The 18995-nt window shown below is 41.0% G+C and overlaps 1 protein-coding gene across 1 annotated transcript; it reads right to left on the bottom strand.

The window, feature by feature from the left end:
- Positions 1-1898: 1898 nt before the first annotated feature.
- BCL2A1 (BCL2 related protein A1) lies at positions 1899-3923 on the bottom strand (the record flags this gene model as incomplete). Its single annotated transcript, XM_080351169.1, has 2 exons — positions 1899-2003; positions 3504-3923. 2 exons carry the CDS (start codon positions 3921-3923, stop codon positions 1899-1901), a joined length of 525 nt encoding a protein of 174 aa, XP_080207295.1.
- Positions 3924-18995: the final 15072 nt, after the last annotated feature.

The raw sequence follows: 18995 nt of genomic DNA, 5'->3' as shown, positions 1-18995 counted from the left end.
TAGACTGCAAATAAATAAATACATGTCAAAATATGTTATAAATGTCATTTGTGGTGGGAACTTCCATAGGTGTTCTGGGGGTGGGCATTTCCCTTCAGCAGCCCTCTTTCCCTCAGGAAGGTGTCATCTCTTCCTCAACATCAGCAAAATTTGTCTCAGAAGTCCTGCTATACATGCAAAATAATCTTTGTTTTCATTGGGGATGTTGAGAGAGAAAGAGAGAGAGCACAACACAGGTTCTAGCAAATGTTGCCGTCTGTGTTGTGTGGTTGAACACACCAAGTCAGAGCACAGAATCATGGAATAGCCCAGTTTGGAAGGGACCTCAAGAGATCATCTGGTCCAACCTTCATGAGAAAGGGAGCCCAGATGAGATTATCTAGCACCCTGCCCAATCACATCTTGAAAACCTTCAGCAACTGGGATTCCACCATGTCCCAGGGGAGGTTGTTCCCATAAATGATTGTTTTTACTGTAAAAAACTTCTTATGTTGAGACGAGAGGTGAAGAACCCGTTACCAGAAGGAGGCTGGTTCATTCTCCTGTTACTATAAAACCTTGTTGTTCTAGAGGATTTGTCTCCTAGAATAATGCTGTTATGTGCCCCAGGCAACTGCTGCCTCAGTTTGGTTCACCTCCCTACATGTCTACAAAAGAAAAAGTCTGTTTAAACCCAGCCTAGGTTGCCTAACATAGGAGATTCACTACGGCTAAAGAAAACTCTTCGAGAATGAATTATTGAAGAACTATTGTTGAACATTTAAAAGCAAATAGAATTTCAGTCAAAACAACAGTTGGCCCAGACTATAAAAGCCTGTAAGTCTGTTGGGTCCTTCTCGTGAACTTGCTGCATTTTGCAGTGTATCCCAAAACACTAATTACCATCATCAGGGCTGGCCCAGTTCATTTATTTTGCCACAAGTTGTTTCTTATACAAGCTACATATAACACGTAAGAAATACTGCAGAAGATTCAAAGTCTTGATATCTGTGGGCTTCAGGTCAAACCCATGTACTACTTGGATTCTCCAATATCACTGTGATAGCTTTTCTAAGCATTATCTTACTCAGGTAGATCTTTTCCTATCCTCCAATTTTTCTGAAGGAAATGAGACCAATCATAAGACTTTAAAATACATATTTTAATGTGGTTTTCAAAAGTATTAGTGTATTTACACAAATTTTTCATTTAAAAAATATTTTGTGCCTGCCTATTTTGAAACATCTAGTTTAAAAAAAGTTCAGCCAGATGACTACATTACACAAATTTGAAAGAACATTCAGTGCAGATACGAGCAAATTAAAAAATACAACAAAGAAACACATACCATTGCATTAACAGTAAGTGAATGCACATTTTTAAGTTGCTAGCTTCCACAAATTGTTCTTCCCATAAAAATTGCTTAGTCTGTGTCAGTAACTTGTACCCACTTTTACACTGGAATTTGCCTTTCCTTTTTCTTCACAGAAATCCCCCCCTTTTGCTTACACAAAGGTTGCAATAAAATGCATTACAGTAGTATTTCATTTACAAAACAAATGACATTAAAACTTGTTTCTTAACCCATTGGATTGTATTTCAGTAAAACAATGTCCTTTCATGGAGGTGCGACAGAGATTCCGAGAGCTGTCTGGATGCAGAGAACGATCTCTCCCTCGAAGCAATCCTGCCTGGAAAAGGTGACTTGAATTGCTGTGCCGATTCCTCTTTGGAGGGATCTTATATTTGGGTTTGGCCATTGGGGTAGCGTGTTAAACATTGCATTTAGTCAAAATAAATACAAATAAATTAAAAACAAATTATGGAAGAAAATAATTTTCTCGTTGATATTGCTTGGAGGAAAGCTTAGCAATGAAGCTTGTGGCAATATCTAGATTCTACATGAAGGTCCATTTATTTCAGTAGTACTCTCTCAACAAGGAAAAAATAGCTATGAACATGGCTGTAATTTTGGAGAAAGAGAGTAGTGATCTTCTTTCGAACTTTGTTAGGAAGCCATTTTCCTATGGAAAAGAACACGCATGGTTAGGGACAGCTTAAAAATAACGTTTAGGAAAAGCACACCACTCTCTGCTAGTGTCAGATTAACAGAGCGCTACCCCACTGTGCAGGGAGGGACAGGTTTTCGGAGCCCAACCTCCAAAAGATGAATAGGGCTTTAAAAACAGTAGCTGAAAATAGCTGCACCTTGCTGCACGTTTGTTTTATTTCCAAGTCAAGCCTGTGCCCTCCCTGCGTAAACAGAAAATGAATGTGAACTATATCATCTAAGCCCACATCTTAAAGGAAGATACAAGTACAATGTTTCTGATGTAGCAATATACTTTCAAATATCTTCCTTTAAGCCTCCTTATTCTACCAGGATGACCCACGTATTTTGACAGAATGTTGCCAGGAGTTGATACTTCTCATAAATAAAATTGACTCTATTTCAAAGAGATGGAGAGAGAAGCCTTTACAGTAAATCGGGTGCATCAAAGGTTCATGATTCACTGTCACCTGGGGTTTTTTTTTTACTGCTACCAGGCAGAGATGGAGCAAAACAAGCCAAGAGAAAGAAAGAAAAGCAAATCTCTAGAAAACAAATGAGGGGAAAAAGTAAAGCAAATAGGAAGTAGAAGTGGGACGAGAGAGCGGTGGAAAGAGAAAGTAACATTTACATCTAGGTGAAGGAAAAAAGTACCAGGGAAATAACTGACTCTGATGTCATTGATTCTGTGCTTCCTCTTACTGCAAAAGAAAAAGGTATTGGCGCGATGAAACTCTGCAAAGCAAAAGGGACCTCCCCTCCGCTGGCAGGAGGGAATTCCAGCAGCTTGGCAAAATAATCCACATATTGACAAATGCTTTTCTCAGCACTGACCGTTTATAGATGGATATTCTGGGATTATCTCAGTCCAAACAAATAAAAAAGATTTAACCCCAATTGGACTTACCTGTACGTTGGTTTAAGTAAAACTAATTTGGGGGATTAAATAATGGCTTTGTTGAAATCCATAGCAAAAGTACTGACTTCAGCCATGAGGATCACACCTGTGTATTCTTCCCTTTACTTTCAACTTCTGAGTTTTTGAACCAGCTCCTCTATGGAAGCCAAATTGCTGCACTAACTTTAGAATGCCACTTGATTTTTGATTTAATAATGGGATATTTCATGGCATGCATAGTTTAACTTGCTTTGAGCAGGAGGCTGGACCAGATGATTTCCTAAGCTCCCTCTCAACCTGAATTGTCATATTATCCTATGATTCAAGACTAAGTCCAGGGTTTTCACTGTTACAGGAAAGTGCCTTTTAGAAAATAAAGTTGTGTTTTAGCATTTTTCTATTTAAAACAGAAGCAAAGCTTTCACTGTAAGTCTCAAGGAGACACTCCAGACATCAAATATTAAACCACCAAATAAAACATGGAATAAAATTATTTTGACAGCATCTGAAACAATAGTTTTCCTTAATTAAACGAAATCTCCTAATCTAGACTTGGGTGGAAAGTGAGAAACTTACCCAGCCACCATTCGCATCTATCCATTCAGCTTTGTTATTTATTATGTACTCCGTGATGAAATAAGAAATCTGCTCCTTTTCCTCTCCAGTCAGCTGAACTCCATGCTCTTGAAGCTTCTTAGTGAGAAGACCTCCAAACGTAAATATGGTCGTAATTCGTCCCCAGTTAGTATTTCCATCAGCAAACTTTTCTTCCATGACTCCATTGAAAATTCTCTTGGCAACAGCTACAGAGGTGATATCGATCCTGTCCAAGAACGGTCTGAGAGCCTCCTCGGTTTGGTCTTGCAGCGAAGATGCAATGTTTCGCAAGACATGAGCAACCCTGGTTTTGGCTGGTCCACGATGTGATTCCTGAAGCACATATTGCAGATAGTCTTGAGCTAAGTAATAAACGTAATAGAACTCGGCAGTTTCCATTTAGAATGAAATGCAGAGAGCAGTGCAGCGCTCTTAATCAGGGTCAGTAATGAGCAGCTTCAGAACACGCACACAGCTTTGTACTATCTGGTTTAATGGAATTTTTTTGCTTTTACACAGAAGTTCCTGTAAAAACCTAGTGACTTAATGATTGTGTGGGCTGTGGAATATGTCACAGCGGAAATGAAAGTGTCTCCTCAGTGGGGGAAAAACATGTCTTCTTGAGTGATTTATTATATTTCTCTAAATAGTATCATTCCACAACTAAACTACCAGCTTTCTCTACATTCTTTAACAGTATGAATTGGCATTTTCTAGCGACTTTTGCTGCATAACACTAGAAAAATGTAGGCATGTGGCTTGAAAAAACATGCCTAAAAAGTGTATGCTAGAGGAGCATGCAGCCACCACCTCTTCCCCCACCCCAGTCTCTTCGTTGGCAGGGGTTAAGGCTGCAACCTATATTGCAGGCTTATGGGTTATTTCTGGTTCACAACTTTTTCGAGAAACTGGTAGACATTTCCAACAGGATGGAAGAATGGATAAACTTTCTTCAGCACTCTGGGAGATTTACATAACTGCAAAAAGTGGAAACACAACAGCGGTACAAGTATGGACAGAAAAAGGGGAAAGCCAGCTTTATAGCATTATCCCCTGTTCCAAACTTTCCCACACTCTCTCTACAAGTGCTCTTCAAGGTCCTTCTTTGAAGATTAGAATGAGTAGCTTCAAAGATTTCTTTCCCCCATGGGGCGTTCTGCTGTGAAAGACAGTATTAGTCTGAAAGACAATGCTAATGCAGTCAGCGTGTCAGAACATGGGGTGGAGAATAAGGGGCCAAACTAGTGATGTGTGATACCATCTGAATCTTTCATGACAGGTAACAAAGAAGTATCGTGATACCTACAACAGCTGCTCCTAGATTCAAATTTTCGGTCCAGCAGCTATGTTTTGGGAGAAGGGGTGGGGGTGCCCATTCTTTCCTGACAAACCTCTTCTCCTGAAGCCAGCTGATCTTGTTAGAGGGTCAGGATGTGTCTATAGAGAACCTCACCCCATTGCAAAGGCTTCAGAGCAGCAAACAATTTGATGTTTGGAGACCTCCATATTTTTCCATGTCTCTTTCTTCATCCTTCTACTTCCGACCTGCCTCTCATTCACGCCTTTTCCTTCCTGAAAGCAAAAGGCATTGCCAGCCCCAGACACCAGCAGCTCTTCTTGCTCCAGGGATGGCCATGAGCCTGTTTCCAGTCCCAGGCACCCCCTGATGCTCAGGTCTATGGATGATGAGCAAGGCTGCGTGCCTGGTGGCCAGCACAGGGCTCCAGTCTCAGATGCCAGGGTAGCCCTGGCACCTGATCACACTGGAGCAAAGCATATCCAGACTGTGACACAGCTCTGGTGTCAGTATATCACTAACCCTAGCCAGCTCCCCCCAAAAATGTGTATGCTGCTGCTCTGACATCACAGTTTTGCAGAAACCCCTCGAGTAGACCAGAGTAGTTTCCAGTTCCTCCTCTGGTTTTTACTTCTGTATGTGGTGAGTCTGGCTCGGAATGAGATAGTCGCCTTCCATGCACAGTCTATCACTAGCATAGCACAGGCGTCAATCACTTCAGTGATTCAGGAAAGTATTTCCCTCACTTTCTCTTGGAAGCAAAGAAAGAGGTGTCTTGGTGCTGTGTTCACCTCTGGGAGAGAATGGGTTTAGGAGAGCAGTGTGAGCTGGAAGAATTCTCATGTTCAATGTTACCCCCAGGGAAGGATGTGATGCTAGGACTGGGAGTGGGAAGCTAGAGCTATCTCACCCTTCTCCATACACATACATGTTCCTACCAAAGCTCATTTTGGAGGTTCAGAAGTGTCCTCTATCCAACACCTGCAGCTGCTGCTTTGGCAGAGGTGTTGGGCTGGCTTTGCCTTTGTTGTATTCAGTGATTTCAGCAAAGCGCCAACATTTCATGAGCAATGCAAATGGAAAAAAGGAAGGATGTGACAGTCCTTAACCCTTCCCAGCTCAGCTAAACTGGGCAGAAGTGTCTGGGCAGGGGAAGACTCACCCAGCTTCCCTCCTGCCTAGTGCTTGCTGCAAACAGGGCGGAGAGAGGCGCTCAAGGAAACATCACAAGAATACTTTTTTCTATATAACACAGTCTATGAAGTTATAGATCACTCCTGACTCTCTTAATAACTGGTTAATGAAAAGCTTTTTATATTTTTTATAATAGTCAAAGATGAGAACAGTGAGGGACAGGGAGACAAGTGTTGTTTTCTTCACCATCGCAGAACACAGGCAGAAGCAAATATTTCTCCATTAGTGGAATGTTTAGGATTCTGAGGAAGGTGATGAAATAAGGCTATGAATATGTCACCATTATTGAAAGAAATGTGTTACTACCTCAGCAATTTTGGTGCAAATGCTGCCACTTGCAGTCCCTTGGTCACTGAAAGGGCTATAGGTGAAGCTGAGCGCTGGGCTCCCAGGAGGGGGTGACAGCTCTGAGCAGACATCTCTAACAGCAAACTGTGACACCGGTGACCAGAGCTCAGGATGTGGCTGTTGAAGCTGCCCCAGGTCTATGACTAAAATGTGAGACACATGTGCTTTTCAATCGCATGTGGCAGAGGGTGCAATTCCAAGTGTTTAATGTTTAGTAGCAATGACAGTTTATATATCTATATGCATAAAAAGTCAGACCAGAGTGCATAGCCCAATCTTCCCAAGCTCTAATGGCTAGCTCTGTAAGAAATCAGCTTTGGGATTTCTTGCTTGTATCATGCCACTTTAATGCTCTGATTCGCATTTTCTACACTAGGCAGAACCTTCCTTCCTCCTACCAGACTTTATTCACATTTTGTAGTTGTAAGTGTTAATAAAAGGTTGGAAACAGAAACCAGCTTGACATGGAATCTCAAATGCAAACCCTCCCCTCACTACCTGGCATAGCAAAAGGCTTCAAATATTTTAATTTAAATCTGTGCTCTGTGGATTTGACTCCACATCCTACCCTAACCTGAAAAGGCTTATTTTCCAGAACAGATGGGAACTGAGTTGACAGATCCTCATAAAATTGACTTGTGAGAGACGATGTTATCTCATCGTATTCAAGACAAAACTAAGCCAAAACGACAACAGCTTAGTTGAGCTATTTTGTGCTGCATTTCCCTTGCCAGAGTTCTTTCAGTTCCAGGTGAATGTGGGAACTGTGAGCTTCGTCTGAAGAAACTGTCTGAGGCCTTGAGAAAATTCTTACAGAGTTTTTTCCAATTTTCTTCTCTTTTTGACGTCCAAACCAGGACAACTTTGTGTGGTATTGGATTTCATTGCAGAAGAATGGCTCAGTTCACTTGCAGCTTTCCAGCTGTCCTGCACAGCCCAAATGAAAGACTTCAGGAGGCTTTGGTGACTTTCATTTACCCTCTATTTTCCTATACATTGTAATATACAAGCTGGCTTTTCTGTGGGTTGAAATGGTTCGTTGGCATTGAATTGAGAGGCACGTTTGCCCAGTGGAGTGCTGCCACCTAGTCGCAGCAAAGAACTAAAATACATGTGTTCTGAATGTAGCAAAGAAGTAAAATACAATTGCATTGGGATTCAGCCCCAGTAATTATCTAAATTAATAAATGACATTGTGCTTCCTGAAGAATTCTGTCAGCCGAGAAGCACCAAAGTCTCCTGTCCAAAGCCTGGAAAGGTCATCTCCATAAGAAGTTTTGGGAGCAGTTCATTCTAAACCACTTCAGCCCATCTCCTAATGTTTTTAGAATGGAGACACAACAGCAGGATCCTGGATTTCAAATTAGGTGGCAACTAAAACAGAGACTTAGAGCCAGCTTATATTCTGTGTGTTTCAGCATAAGCTCTCTCCTGCTCCCAAAACACTATGCAACAATGGCTGTGAGGATGGATCGTATGAAGATGCACACCCTGGTTCTCCATTGCTCATGCATGAGAATAATTCTCCGAGACCATTCCATTCTCCTTAAGACTCCTCTATAGCACTCCAGCGACATAAGGGACTATAGGAAGGGACAGTTTTGGCTGTGTTCTTCAGGGTTCAGCTGCTGCCTCCTCTCAACTAGCTCAGAACTTGGCTTTCTCGGCATCCCTGTGTCTTTCATCATCATGAGTCAAGGGGGCAGCCAGACACACTGCTCCACTATGTATGTGCCGTGTGTCATCATATGCACGTGTGTAGACACGTGTTCTACATTCTCATAAGCCTTTTCAAATGTTTATCTAGGATTAGGAGAATTTGAATTAATAGCCGTAGTAGTCAGTAGTGAGCCACAGAAACACAAGACTCCCTCAGATTCCCAAACAGTGGAGCATGAACAAGTAATGCCTCGGTAGAAGCTGAGCAAGATCTTACAGATGCCAGCAGGAACACTGTCTGCTGAAGCCAGCTTCATTGCTGAAAATACTTGCTCCAAGAAGGAAAAAAGAAAAGGTCTCCTTGTGGGTGTTCATGAAATAAGAAGTCAAGAGCTCACACCTCAGTGTGACAACCAAAACTTTGTGTGTCCCTCACGCCCACCAATCAAGGGTGGTCTTGACTTTTGGTTTGTTTTGCTGTAGCAAGTGCAGCGCGAACATGTGCGAAGTCCAATTGGGTATTGACCTGCAGCTCTGGTTCAGATCTGTGTCTTGGAAAGACGTAATGCCGTTAGGAGAGACAGGCGTTCACCATCAGCTGCACCGGTGCTTTAAAGCTATTTTAAATGGTGGGGATGCTCAAAATGTGGTGAGACAGCATTTCACTAACATGTCAGAGCCTCACTTGGCATTAAGAGAGTCCCGCTGGGTGGGAGTTTCAAAACACAAACAAGATTTAGGTAGAGAGTTTCCACTGAGTGTGAGTAAGATATAGGTGTCCAGTTCCTTCAGGAGCCTTCAAACTGCAGCTATTCATTAAGGCTACTAACAGTTTAAAGATAGCCACGCTTTTCTTTGCTATTTGATTTTCCAAGGGAAGCTTATGTATCTCATGTGGTTTTTAGATAAATTGCTTTTAAATTCAAGCTCAGTTCACCAGGTACAATTTACCTGGATGTTTCAGAGGTCTGCAGACCTCAACACCAGCCCTCCCAGGAGTGGGCTTGCGTCTGTGTTCTCCTCATTTAAATCAGGCCTGCATCTGCTCCTGTACTTCTACCTGATTTAAATCAAGTCTACATCTGCTCCTGTTACTACTAGAAACCTTTGCACTGGGTCAAGTGTTAGCGATTCACGGATTAAGTATCCTTCCTTTAAAATATAATGTATTCTTCTAATAAATCATTTTACCCCCCTTTTGTGATATCCCCTCTGTTGATGACCCTATAAAAGAGGGCTGTAGCAACATTAGTATTTCTGCTATAAATCACTTTTCATGGAGGTTCATAACTCATCTTTAGTTTGTTTTATATGCAGGGTTCCAGTCTGGGGGCACATTTGTTTTTATTCCCCTTTCAAATTGTTTTGAATTATTTTAAGTTATAAAAATGGACAAAAATTAAAATGCATAGTGCACAGATATTTTCCTCTTTTATAGTCAACCCAGAATAGTAATTATGTTTAAAGAAATTAACGTGTAATGTGATTTCAGTGATTTTCATATGCTGGACATAAATATTTATATTTAGCCATATTTATGAACCCTAACTCAGTAATTGTGCTACAACTTTATTACCTTCTCAAATGTGTATTTGCGTGAAAATGTTGCCATGCTAGTGCCCACTGTTTACAGCCTTTTATTTATTTTTTTAAGAAAAAAACAAAGAAGCCCTTCATCCAACATATGAGGAAGACACAGACTACATTGCTGCTTGGAAGGACTTTTCTAAAGTCCAAAAGCAGGTATTATGAAGCTTGTTCCATCCATGTATAGCCTAAGAAACTGGACTGCAAATGGCAGAATTAAATCTCCCGCATAACTCAACTGCAAGGGAGAACTTGCGAATCGCATATTCCAAACAAGGGTTTTTTTAATTCCAAACTGCATTTCTCATTCTTCTGATTTGCACCATTTCAGCAGACACTCTGTTGTTTGCACTGTGCAGTATTTTCAAAGCCATGAGGATTATGTGTAAATTGCTGCAAATTATAGCAAGAAATTAGTTGTAACTCCCATCGTATATTTTTATCCTTGTGTTTATTATGATTTTCTGATCCTCCAAAAAAGCATGCTGAGATGGCATTTCTGTGCTCCTAGGAGAAGGCTGTGAGCAGAAATAGCTAACTAATCTGCCTCCCCAGGTATTTATACCACATTCATCGCTATGCTGTCTGACCATGTAATACTATCCCCTCAATCTCTTAAAGTGAAATGACATCCCATTAAATAAGTGTGAAGGAAGCTGATGCTACCATCACTAGTTATCCAAACCTGCTGCCATTCTTTAACCAAGGCAGAAAGAAATTTACTTTTGAGCTCATTTTTAATCATATAACTTTACAGTGCTTTGTGCTTTGAATTATATTTTCCCATTACTTCACTGCCATGGCTGTGTATAGAACCTCTGGTTCATCAAGGAAATGAAGCCTGTACAGACGCTGAAGCATATTAGTAATGATGCTCCGTCTTTCAGAAAGCCAGATTCTTTTTTCAAATAATCTCAATGCAAAGCATTTACTTAATCGTGCTGACTGTTGTAGGTGACAAAGCAACACCTAAATGCCTCAGTTGGGAGCAGGGATTGCCTTGTGCTGGGTGTTTCACCCAGTAAAGCCAGGTGGATTTTCCTGCCCCAGCTCACTGAGCGGAGGGAGAAGCGCTGAGCCCACACAAAACCTTCATGAACCAGGAGTGTGACCATGATAGTCTCTCATTAGGAAACAGAGAAGATGATTGCATTTAATCCGTGAGGCATTTTAGCAGCTATCAGTAGCAACAGCAAGCAAACTCGATAGCAAAAGCTCCGTCTATTCTGAGTTTTCACAATAAAACTCCAGAATACCCTTATCAGACTTGCCTTTGTATCAATTTAGGACTAGATTCTTGGCATGACAAGGAATTATGCATCATAATGACTTAATCAATGGCTTTCATAGTATATTCTAGAGCCGAGAAACCTTTTTAAACCCAAATGCAGATGGAAGCTCGGACCCAGCAGCGAGTGCTTTGCTCATGAAGTCAGAGGAGCTCTGCACAGACTGACCCCCTGTGCCTCAGCAAAGCTCTATTGATTGTGGTAACTTCATCTGTTCAGGGATGTGAATCTATCTACAGGGAGCTAAATGAAGCCTAAAGTTATTGATTTTCAAGAGAAAGGACTTTAATTAAAGATCTCTTATGTTTTCTTAGTTATTCTTGATTTTGAAACATGACATCACAGCAGACTAATGATATTGAGGAGCAACAGTAAATAGTTCCACGTGATTTAATGCAGCAAGACCAGAGAGAATGCGATTCACTGCATTAGACAAGGTTTTTATTTGCTCTTTGTGCTGGACAGCTGTTAATCACTCAATGAGAAACCTCTTTCCAATGGCCAGTGCCCAAATAATGTAAATAATAGCAACATCCTTGTTTCTCCTTTGCCCTTATTCTCCTTCGGGAGGCTTGACAATAAACAGCCATTCCCAATCTGTTTTGCAACTCAGATCCAAAAAGCCCCCATCAAATGTAATTAGTTTGCTTTTCGTCCCTCCTTTATATTGCTGAACTAATAAATGACCATTGCAGTTGCAGAGGGAGTTAATTTTTCTGGCTGCTTACAGGGGACCAAGAGCTGCTGTCTCACTTGAGCACAGCTCCATCATTAGCTGGAACAAAGAGGTGGCAAGCCACAAAATCCAGAGTCATTCATGATATTCTTTATAAAACTTGGTGTTCCTATGGACTACCAGGCCCCTTTAACTCTCTGAGTTTTGGTTTTCTCATCCATAGGGTGGGCTTCTCCAAAAGATCTGTTGATTCAGCAGGCACAGCTTAATTTTCTCCTTATGCCACAGCTTTTCTCTATGACCTCGAGACAACTACTGGTCTTTCCACCACTCAGTTCGCCACTTCTAAAATAGAGGAAATTAGATAATTACGTTCAGGTTTGTGTCTTTGCCTATATTTAGCAGCTTCCCAGGGAGGTGTGGGAAGTGGAGTTTTTGTGTGTGTCTCAGCTGCTCTGGGTCATGCTGAGCTGGCTTAGCCTGGGCTATTGATGACACTGAGTCTGTGGCCACAAGCCGAACGGAGCTGAAGCGGGTATGAGCTGACTCAAAGGTTCATCACTCCAGTCATTTGTCATCTTTGTGTGAGTCAGAGCCCTAATACTTGTTTTCTTCTATCCTTTGTTAGAAGCCAGCTGAGCTGTTTATTTATACAGCAGCTACCATGCTGGGACCTTCATCTCAGCCAGGCCTAGGTGCTAGTTTTGATACATAGCCTAATGTGACATGTTATAAAGTGAAATACTGCTTTTAGCATTTATAGATATGTATGTATGTGCATACCCATTGGATCCTATTTTTCTCCAATGAGGCACTCTTGTTAGCAGATAGATCTACCTTAGAGATGCCAAAGATGTAAAACTTCTAATTCTTCAGACATGTGTTTTGGTGGTCGCCAAAGATTGAACGTTTGTGAGACAATCCAAAAGATGTTTTTATCAATTTCATCTTTTTAAATCACTCTTCTTTCACAGTAAGGCTTGCTAGCTGTAAAATTATTCTATTAAACTGTCTTACCACATTCTGAGGCAATTTGTTTTCTTGCGCATTGATCTTTCATCCAAGGTGCTTGCTCCTGAAAACATTTTTCCCTTTTAGTGACTTAGATAGAAGCTAATTTTGTATAATCTGGAAACTGGTGTAGAACAACATTTCTTTTGTAGTCTGCCATTTGTTATTTGCTAGTCACTTTTTCTGGGTAGTCAGTTTGTGAGTGGATTCCTATTCAGTCATGGTCAGGCTCGTTATTGTTTAGTGCACTAAATTAATTTGTTGTGTAGCTCTGCAAAACAGTTTAAAATGATGGGTTTCATAAAAGGGTAGAAATCTCATTTTAAAATAAATAAATAGTTTTGTTAGTATGTAATGTTTTGCAAATGGAAAACTGGAAAGAATTGTAATAACAAGCTACATTTATATGTAATTACTTTGTAATCTAATGGAAACCAATCTGTCGTAGAAGGTAAAAGCACAACACACTTGCATGATGTAGTCAGGTTTTTTGTTTGTGGTGTCCAGCTGGATACCTAACAAAGAAACTGAGGTTTTATTGTGTTCATTTCTTGCCAAACAATGCTCTATTCATTAACCATGGCCTCCTGTTGCATGGAGGGTGTTGGTCTCTTCTCCCAAATTAGAACTGATAGGATGAGAAGAAACGGTCTCAAGTTGTGCCAGAGGAGCTTTAGATTCGATATTAGAAAAAAGTTCCTTACCAAAAGGGTTGTCAGGCAGTGGAACAGGCTGCCCGGTGAAGTGGTGGAGTCACCATTCCTGGAGGGGTTTGAAAGATTGTGTAGATACGGTGCTTAGGGACATGGTTTAGTGGTGGACTTGGCAGCGCTTGGTTAATGGTTGGATTTTTCCAACCTAAATGATTCTATGATTTTGTGATTCATAACTCTGAGCTACGACTCTGCTAGCTAGACAAATCCCCCACTATTTTATCCTTTTATTCCTTTTAATGTTTTTGCAGAGATCTAATAATACAGAATAGGTGCTCTGATTCACACGTGGTGATGACTTGCCTTGCAACCAACTGTTGTGGTTCCTTCTCTCAGGAGTCACTCCCTCCCACCTCTGCCCCCTCTTGCAAAGACAGCTCAGCTGTTCATCAAGCAGAATCTGAACTGCTGCAACCTGCAGCTCAATGGATCGAGGTGAACAAGCACTGATTTCAATTGTCCTTAATTCCCTGGGTGTCAGTTTGGAGCTGTGCAGTAGCTGTGATGGGAGAGCTGAGCCATCCTTATGGCAGAAGTGAATATCTCATGCTGCCTTACTGTGAATCAGTCCCTCTCATCCATCACAGCCTTCAGTAGATGATTCTTGCACGTGACTCTGAAGCTGAAGCTGTCTGGATGGTGGTGCAGTAATGCTGTAAATCGCCTTTCCGCCCTGAGATACCTATTTGATATTTGGTGGAAATTTCTTTTCTACCACTGGTATGTTTTCCAGCATATTCAGTGGTTAAACAACCAAAAATACTAGTTAAGAATTTCACCGTTAAAGCTAAATACCTTCATTGGTGGTGTCTTTCTGCCGATGTTCCCATACATCCCTTTACTTGCTTGAGTTACAATATAGTGACAAGCTGTTCTGTACTCTATAACCCTATACAAACTAATGTTGATGTCTCTAGTCCCCATCTCCCCTTTTCTGCTATTGTGGTATATTGGGACATATTTAAATTAGGAAGGATGCTGAGTCAGCACAGGTACCCCTTGTTATCATGGGTAAATGGCTTCATCAGTCAGTGTTGACTCCTAAGGAATTTCTAGAGACTCATTTCCAGAGAGCAGTTGAGTTATCAGCCTACAAAGGACTGATCAGTAGCAACTGATTTCAGCTATTACAGTGCTTTTAATGTGGCACATTGTCCTTTTGTGATGCAACATTACAGGGTTTCTTCTGGCTTAAAGAACCTGAAGAAAGGGAATATTGACTTGCGAGTGATTAAAATCTAGGAAGCTTTACTTTCAGTTTGTCTACAGTATCTCTGTATGGACAGAACAAACTATTGAAGTTAAAAATATTAAGGCAATACTGTGCAGAGCTTTAGCCGTGTATGTCTGGTTATATTAATGGGAATCCTACTCCTAAATCCTTGTGCACCCTGCTAAATAATTTGCCTAATTATTTCAGTTAAGCACAGAAAACAAGCACCATCTGAAACTGTTTTACATGCCATGCTTGATGCATGGGAGCCAGGGAGAAAATACAGTACTGTGAGTGAGGGGAGGAGACTGATTTTAAGATAAAGATGTCCTGGGACATTAGTGCTCACTCTAATGGGTCCAAAGCCTGTACCATGAATCCACCTTTATCCAGCTGCTAGGAATGCAACTTTCTTACCCTGGGTCTCAAGAGTCCGATTGGGCAAATCTTGACTGAGCTGGGCTCTTGGCTTCAGGAATGGCACTCAACTGTAGGGCCTAGGTAATCTTTCATTTGCAAAGAATTTGGTGTTGGATCAAATTTTGGCAGAAACCACTACTTCTATAGCAAATTTTTCCCATATTTTCCCTGTAAACAAGATTTCATCTTTGGTGTATGCCTTCGCTTGCAGCAGATTTCCATTCATATAACAACTGAGTATATATGCAACGTGGTATGGACAGTCTGTTAAGAACTATCTAAATTTTTTCATAACTACAGATAGCAACACAGTGAATCAAAAGTGACATAATAGCAAAATTTCTCACCTTCCCCATATTCAACTCTGATCTTCTGTCCTTCAAGTGTACACAGCAGAGCCAGCCCCAAAGCAGAAGTTAGAGCAGACTGTGGGAACGCACTAATGATGCATCACTCCAAGTCCAGTAGAATGCTACATATCCTCCTACTGCATGTAGGTAAGATTCACTGACTGTTATATAGTGTGGTATTATCTGCATTACAACTCAGACATCAGCAAAGCGCCTACACGTCCCTGGCTGAAGGCTGCCTGTCATGCACCTTCCCACACCTATCATATGTTTGGGCTATCGTCAGTAAAGCAGTGGATGCTCAAGTTCTCCCAAGCCAAAGGGAGCTGAGCTTCACAAGTCCCTCGACTGCTTAGGAATTTTTCCAGCGAAACTTGTACGCTGCTAGAAATTAAACTTTTCGCTGCCCAAGTCACAATCTTGTCCCTGAGCTCAGCTGGAAATGTTATGCCAAGTGTGATGACAGGGAACCTAATGCTGGTGGAAATGCCATCACTCACAAGTGATGAAACGACCCAAAAATACTTCGGGGCGTATTTTTACAAGCAGCAGCATATCAGCTCTTACGTCCTCATCAAATTGCAAATCAAGTAATTAGCTTGCAATTTCAAATGGCAATATTATTGTTTGCTTCATTACCTACTGCACTTGCTAACGCTGTTTGTGCAAGATGGTCACTATTTCTCCAGCTTAGCAGCAGTTACATTTTAGCAATGAGCAAAAAGACCCATTATCAGCCTCCACAGCACCTTGGTTTTCTTCAGGATGAATGGTGCAATATAAATGCAGAGGATTATTTAAAAACCCATTGCAAACACTTCCAGCATATTAGCCATAATAGTAGTCTGACTGTTTTATTTGGCAATAATCCAGTTCCTTCATCAAGATACAGTACCTGGTGCACGGACTCGCAGACCAACCGACTGGCTCATAAAACAGCAGGATGGCAAAATTATCAGGAAAAACAATAATGTGGGTTTATGTTGCTGTGAGTTATAGATGTGTAATAAAAGGTGGACATGAAGTTCTTGAGCCAGTAAGCATTAAGGTGAGGGGTTTATGGCAGCTGTAGGTTCTGAAGTGTGTGTTTAATACCAGATGATCTTTAGCTGCCCAGCCTGATATTTTATTTTATTTTATTTATTTTATTATTTTTTATTTTATTTTTAGTGTGTGTACTGGAATAATGACAATAAATGCAAACTAGATAATTTAGGAACTGGAAACTCTAGCAAGGCAAAGTTTTCTTTGAGATGACTGAGCAAAGGAAGATTATGTGAAATGTTGCCAATCAGAATTAAAAATGTAAGGGCCTCTGTAAGAGCACAAATGAGACATTGGCCTGAATTCACTTCACATGTAGTTTATTGAAATCTGAGGAGGTATCAAGAGAAAAGTTCACTTATTATATTTAAACAATGTAGCCACAATAATACAATTATAACAGATGTATGTGAAATTTAATTTCTAAATCTTGTGCTTATTAAGAGATCTGCAGCCATTCTACAAAGGATGGCTCCAGGGGGAATGGAGGCATGGCACAGTACGGGCATTGACAAAAGCAGATATGTCATATTAATTGGCACCTCTAAATAATATATATATTGATGTTGATAGTAGTTATCATTGTTAACCAAATAATTTCCTGAACAAATGATATCCAAGCATCTATGCAACTGATTGAATTTTAAAACTTTGTTTTTCAGTCAAACATTTGGTTAACGATGGAAAAACTCCCTGGAAGGGTTTACTGAATAGCACACTCATGCTGTCAGTGATTGCTAATGATGCTGGTACACTGTGTGTACTCGAGGCTGGCAGAACTTCTCCAAACACAGCTCAGTTCTGGAGCAGAGCATCTTAGACTAAAGTAAAAGGGGTTTTAGAAGCATCTCTGTAAAAAATACTGTGAATTCTTTACCCCTTCTGTTGCTGGTTCTGAGTTAAGCATTGAAGAGGACCTAGCTGGTCCTTGGTTACCAGGCCAGCTCTATGGGATGAGTCCATGTCTTGCCAACTGAGCAAACATAAACTCCCAAGCCTTCCTCAGTTCCTGATCGTTTGTTCTCAAAGGAAAGCCTGGAGAGATCAGTAACTGATCCTGATATCTACATATGTGTCAACTAATTAAGAGATGCATTAGGCATAGAACTAATTACCTAAGCCTTAGAACACTTCCATGCTGTGGATGCTTCCTATGTTTCTGTTTCGACAGTGGGGCTCAGTCACTTACCTCCTTTGAACTATGGAGTTTCTTCCTTCACAAATAGTGTCACCAGGGAAGAAAGTGTTACTCAACATGAATAAATGAGACAGCAGCTGGGTCTATAGTTAAGTTTAATCTATTCTGAAGCGAGAACTGAAGTAGGCCTAACCCTACTGGATGAGTCAGTGGCAAAATCAGGGCGAGAACAAGAATCTCTTATTACCAGCTCTGCGATATAAACACATGCCTTCCCTCACTGTCTTCCCAACCATTCATTAACACAGCGGTAGCACTTAGATTCAGTTTTTGTTTTTTTGATTATTTTTTTTTTTCAGGATCAACTTTCACCTATTTTTGAGTTAGGCAGGAGTCCCCCTTCCCCTTGCCTTGTTCTTCATCAGCTCTCCCTGCTCCCTTAAAACACCAGGAGCATCAAACTCCTCACGTTTGCCAACATGAAACAAAAGCTGCTGGCAAATATGAAGTGTTGCATGTCTGCTTGGTTGCCCTGTACCTGTCACCTGGGCACAGCTCTTACAGTAGCACTTCATTCTTCATGGGACACTGCAGGCCCATATGAACATTTAAAAGCTGTCAGCCAGGCTTCCAAGAAAAGTCATGCACGACTTAAAATCACAAGGATGATCGAAAACAATGAAATGCATATTTTCAATTTGCCTTTGGGTTTTCTAAGGTTACGGGCACACCCATTTCATGTCTTCAAGCTTTGCAACCATTAAGCCTAGAAATTCAAGGCATTCATTTTTCATGAGCTACACATAATTTCTTTTTTCAGAGAAACAGGGAATATAATCAGACCTTATGGCCAGAATTGGCACACTGGTGCTGTCACTGAATGTACTTAATGACATTAAATGAGTGGGTCTTTTTCTTTTTCCATCTATATGAGGATTGTGCTTTTCACATCAGCACGATGACTTAGTGTTTAGATGTGTCAGACTAGTTGAGAAAGTATAGATTGCTTTTGCTGAGACTTTTTAAAAATTGGATCAATGTGTTGGTGTTGGATGAAAATCACAGTAGGGTGGACCATCCCCTGAGACTGTGCTTTCAGGCTCTGGCTGACTGTGCCACCGATTTGGCTTGGGCTTGGCATTTGTCTTCACCATCACACAGCTTGGTACTGAATATCGTTCTGAATTTTCTTCTTCTGAGCCTTCCCTCCTTTTTTCTTAATGTAAATTTTGATGCTCAAATAGCTGGACTTGACATACCCCATCACCCAGACCTTCAGACTAAACACCTAGCTGGCAGCTGCGTTCCTCAGATAAATGGGATTCTGCAAAATGACAGTGTGGCTCATCTGGGCAGGGAATGGGCTCCATTGCAGAGTAAGCAATAAATTCCCTCAGGGGCTTATGGCCATCGCAAACGTCATCACCTTCTGCTTCCTGTGCCAGGCGCAATTCCTAGAGCTTGTGATCTTGGATACAAAAAGAGCGCTAATAGTTCCTGCCAAGACACATGGTCCTTCCCTTGAAAAAAAG

This window comes from Nesoenas mayeri (assembly GCF_963082525.1).
Source record: "Nesoenas mayeri genome assembly, chromosome: 11".
NCBI classification, from domain to species: domain Eukaryota; kingdom Metazoa; phylum Chordata; class Aves; order Columbiformes; family Columbidae; genus Nesoenas; species Nesoenas mayeri.
This window is presented reverse-complemented; position numbering and strand designations above follow the sequence as displayed.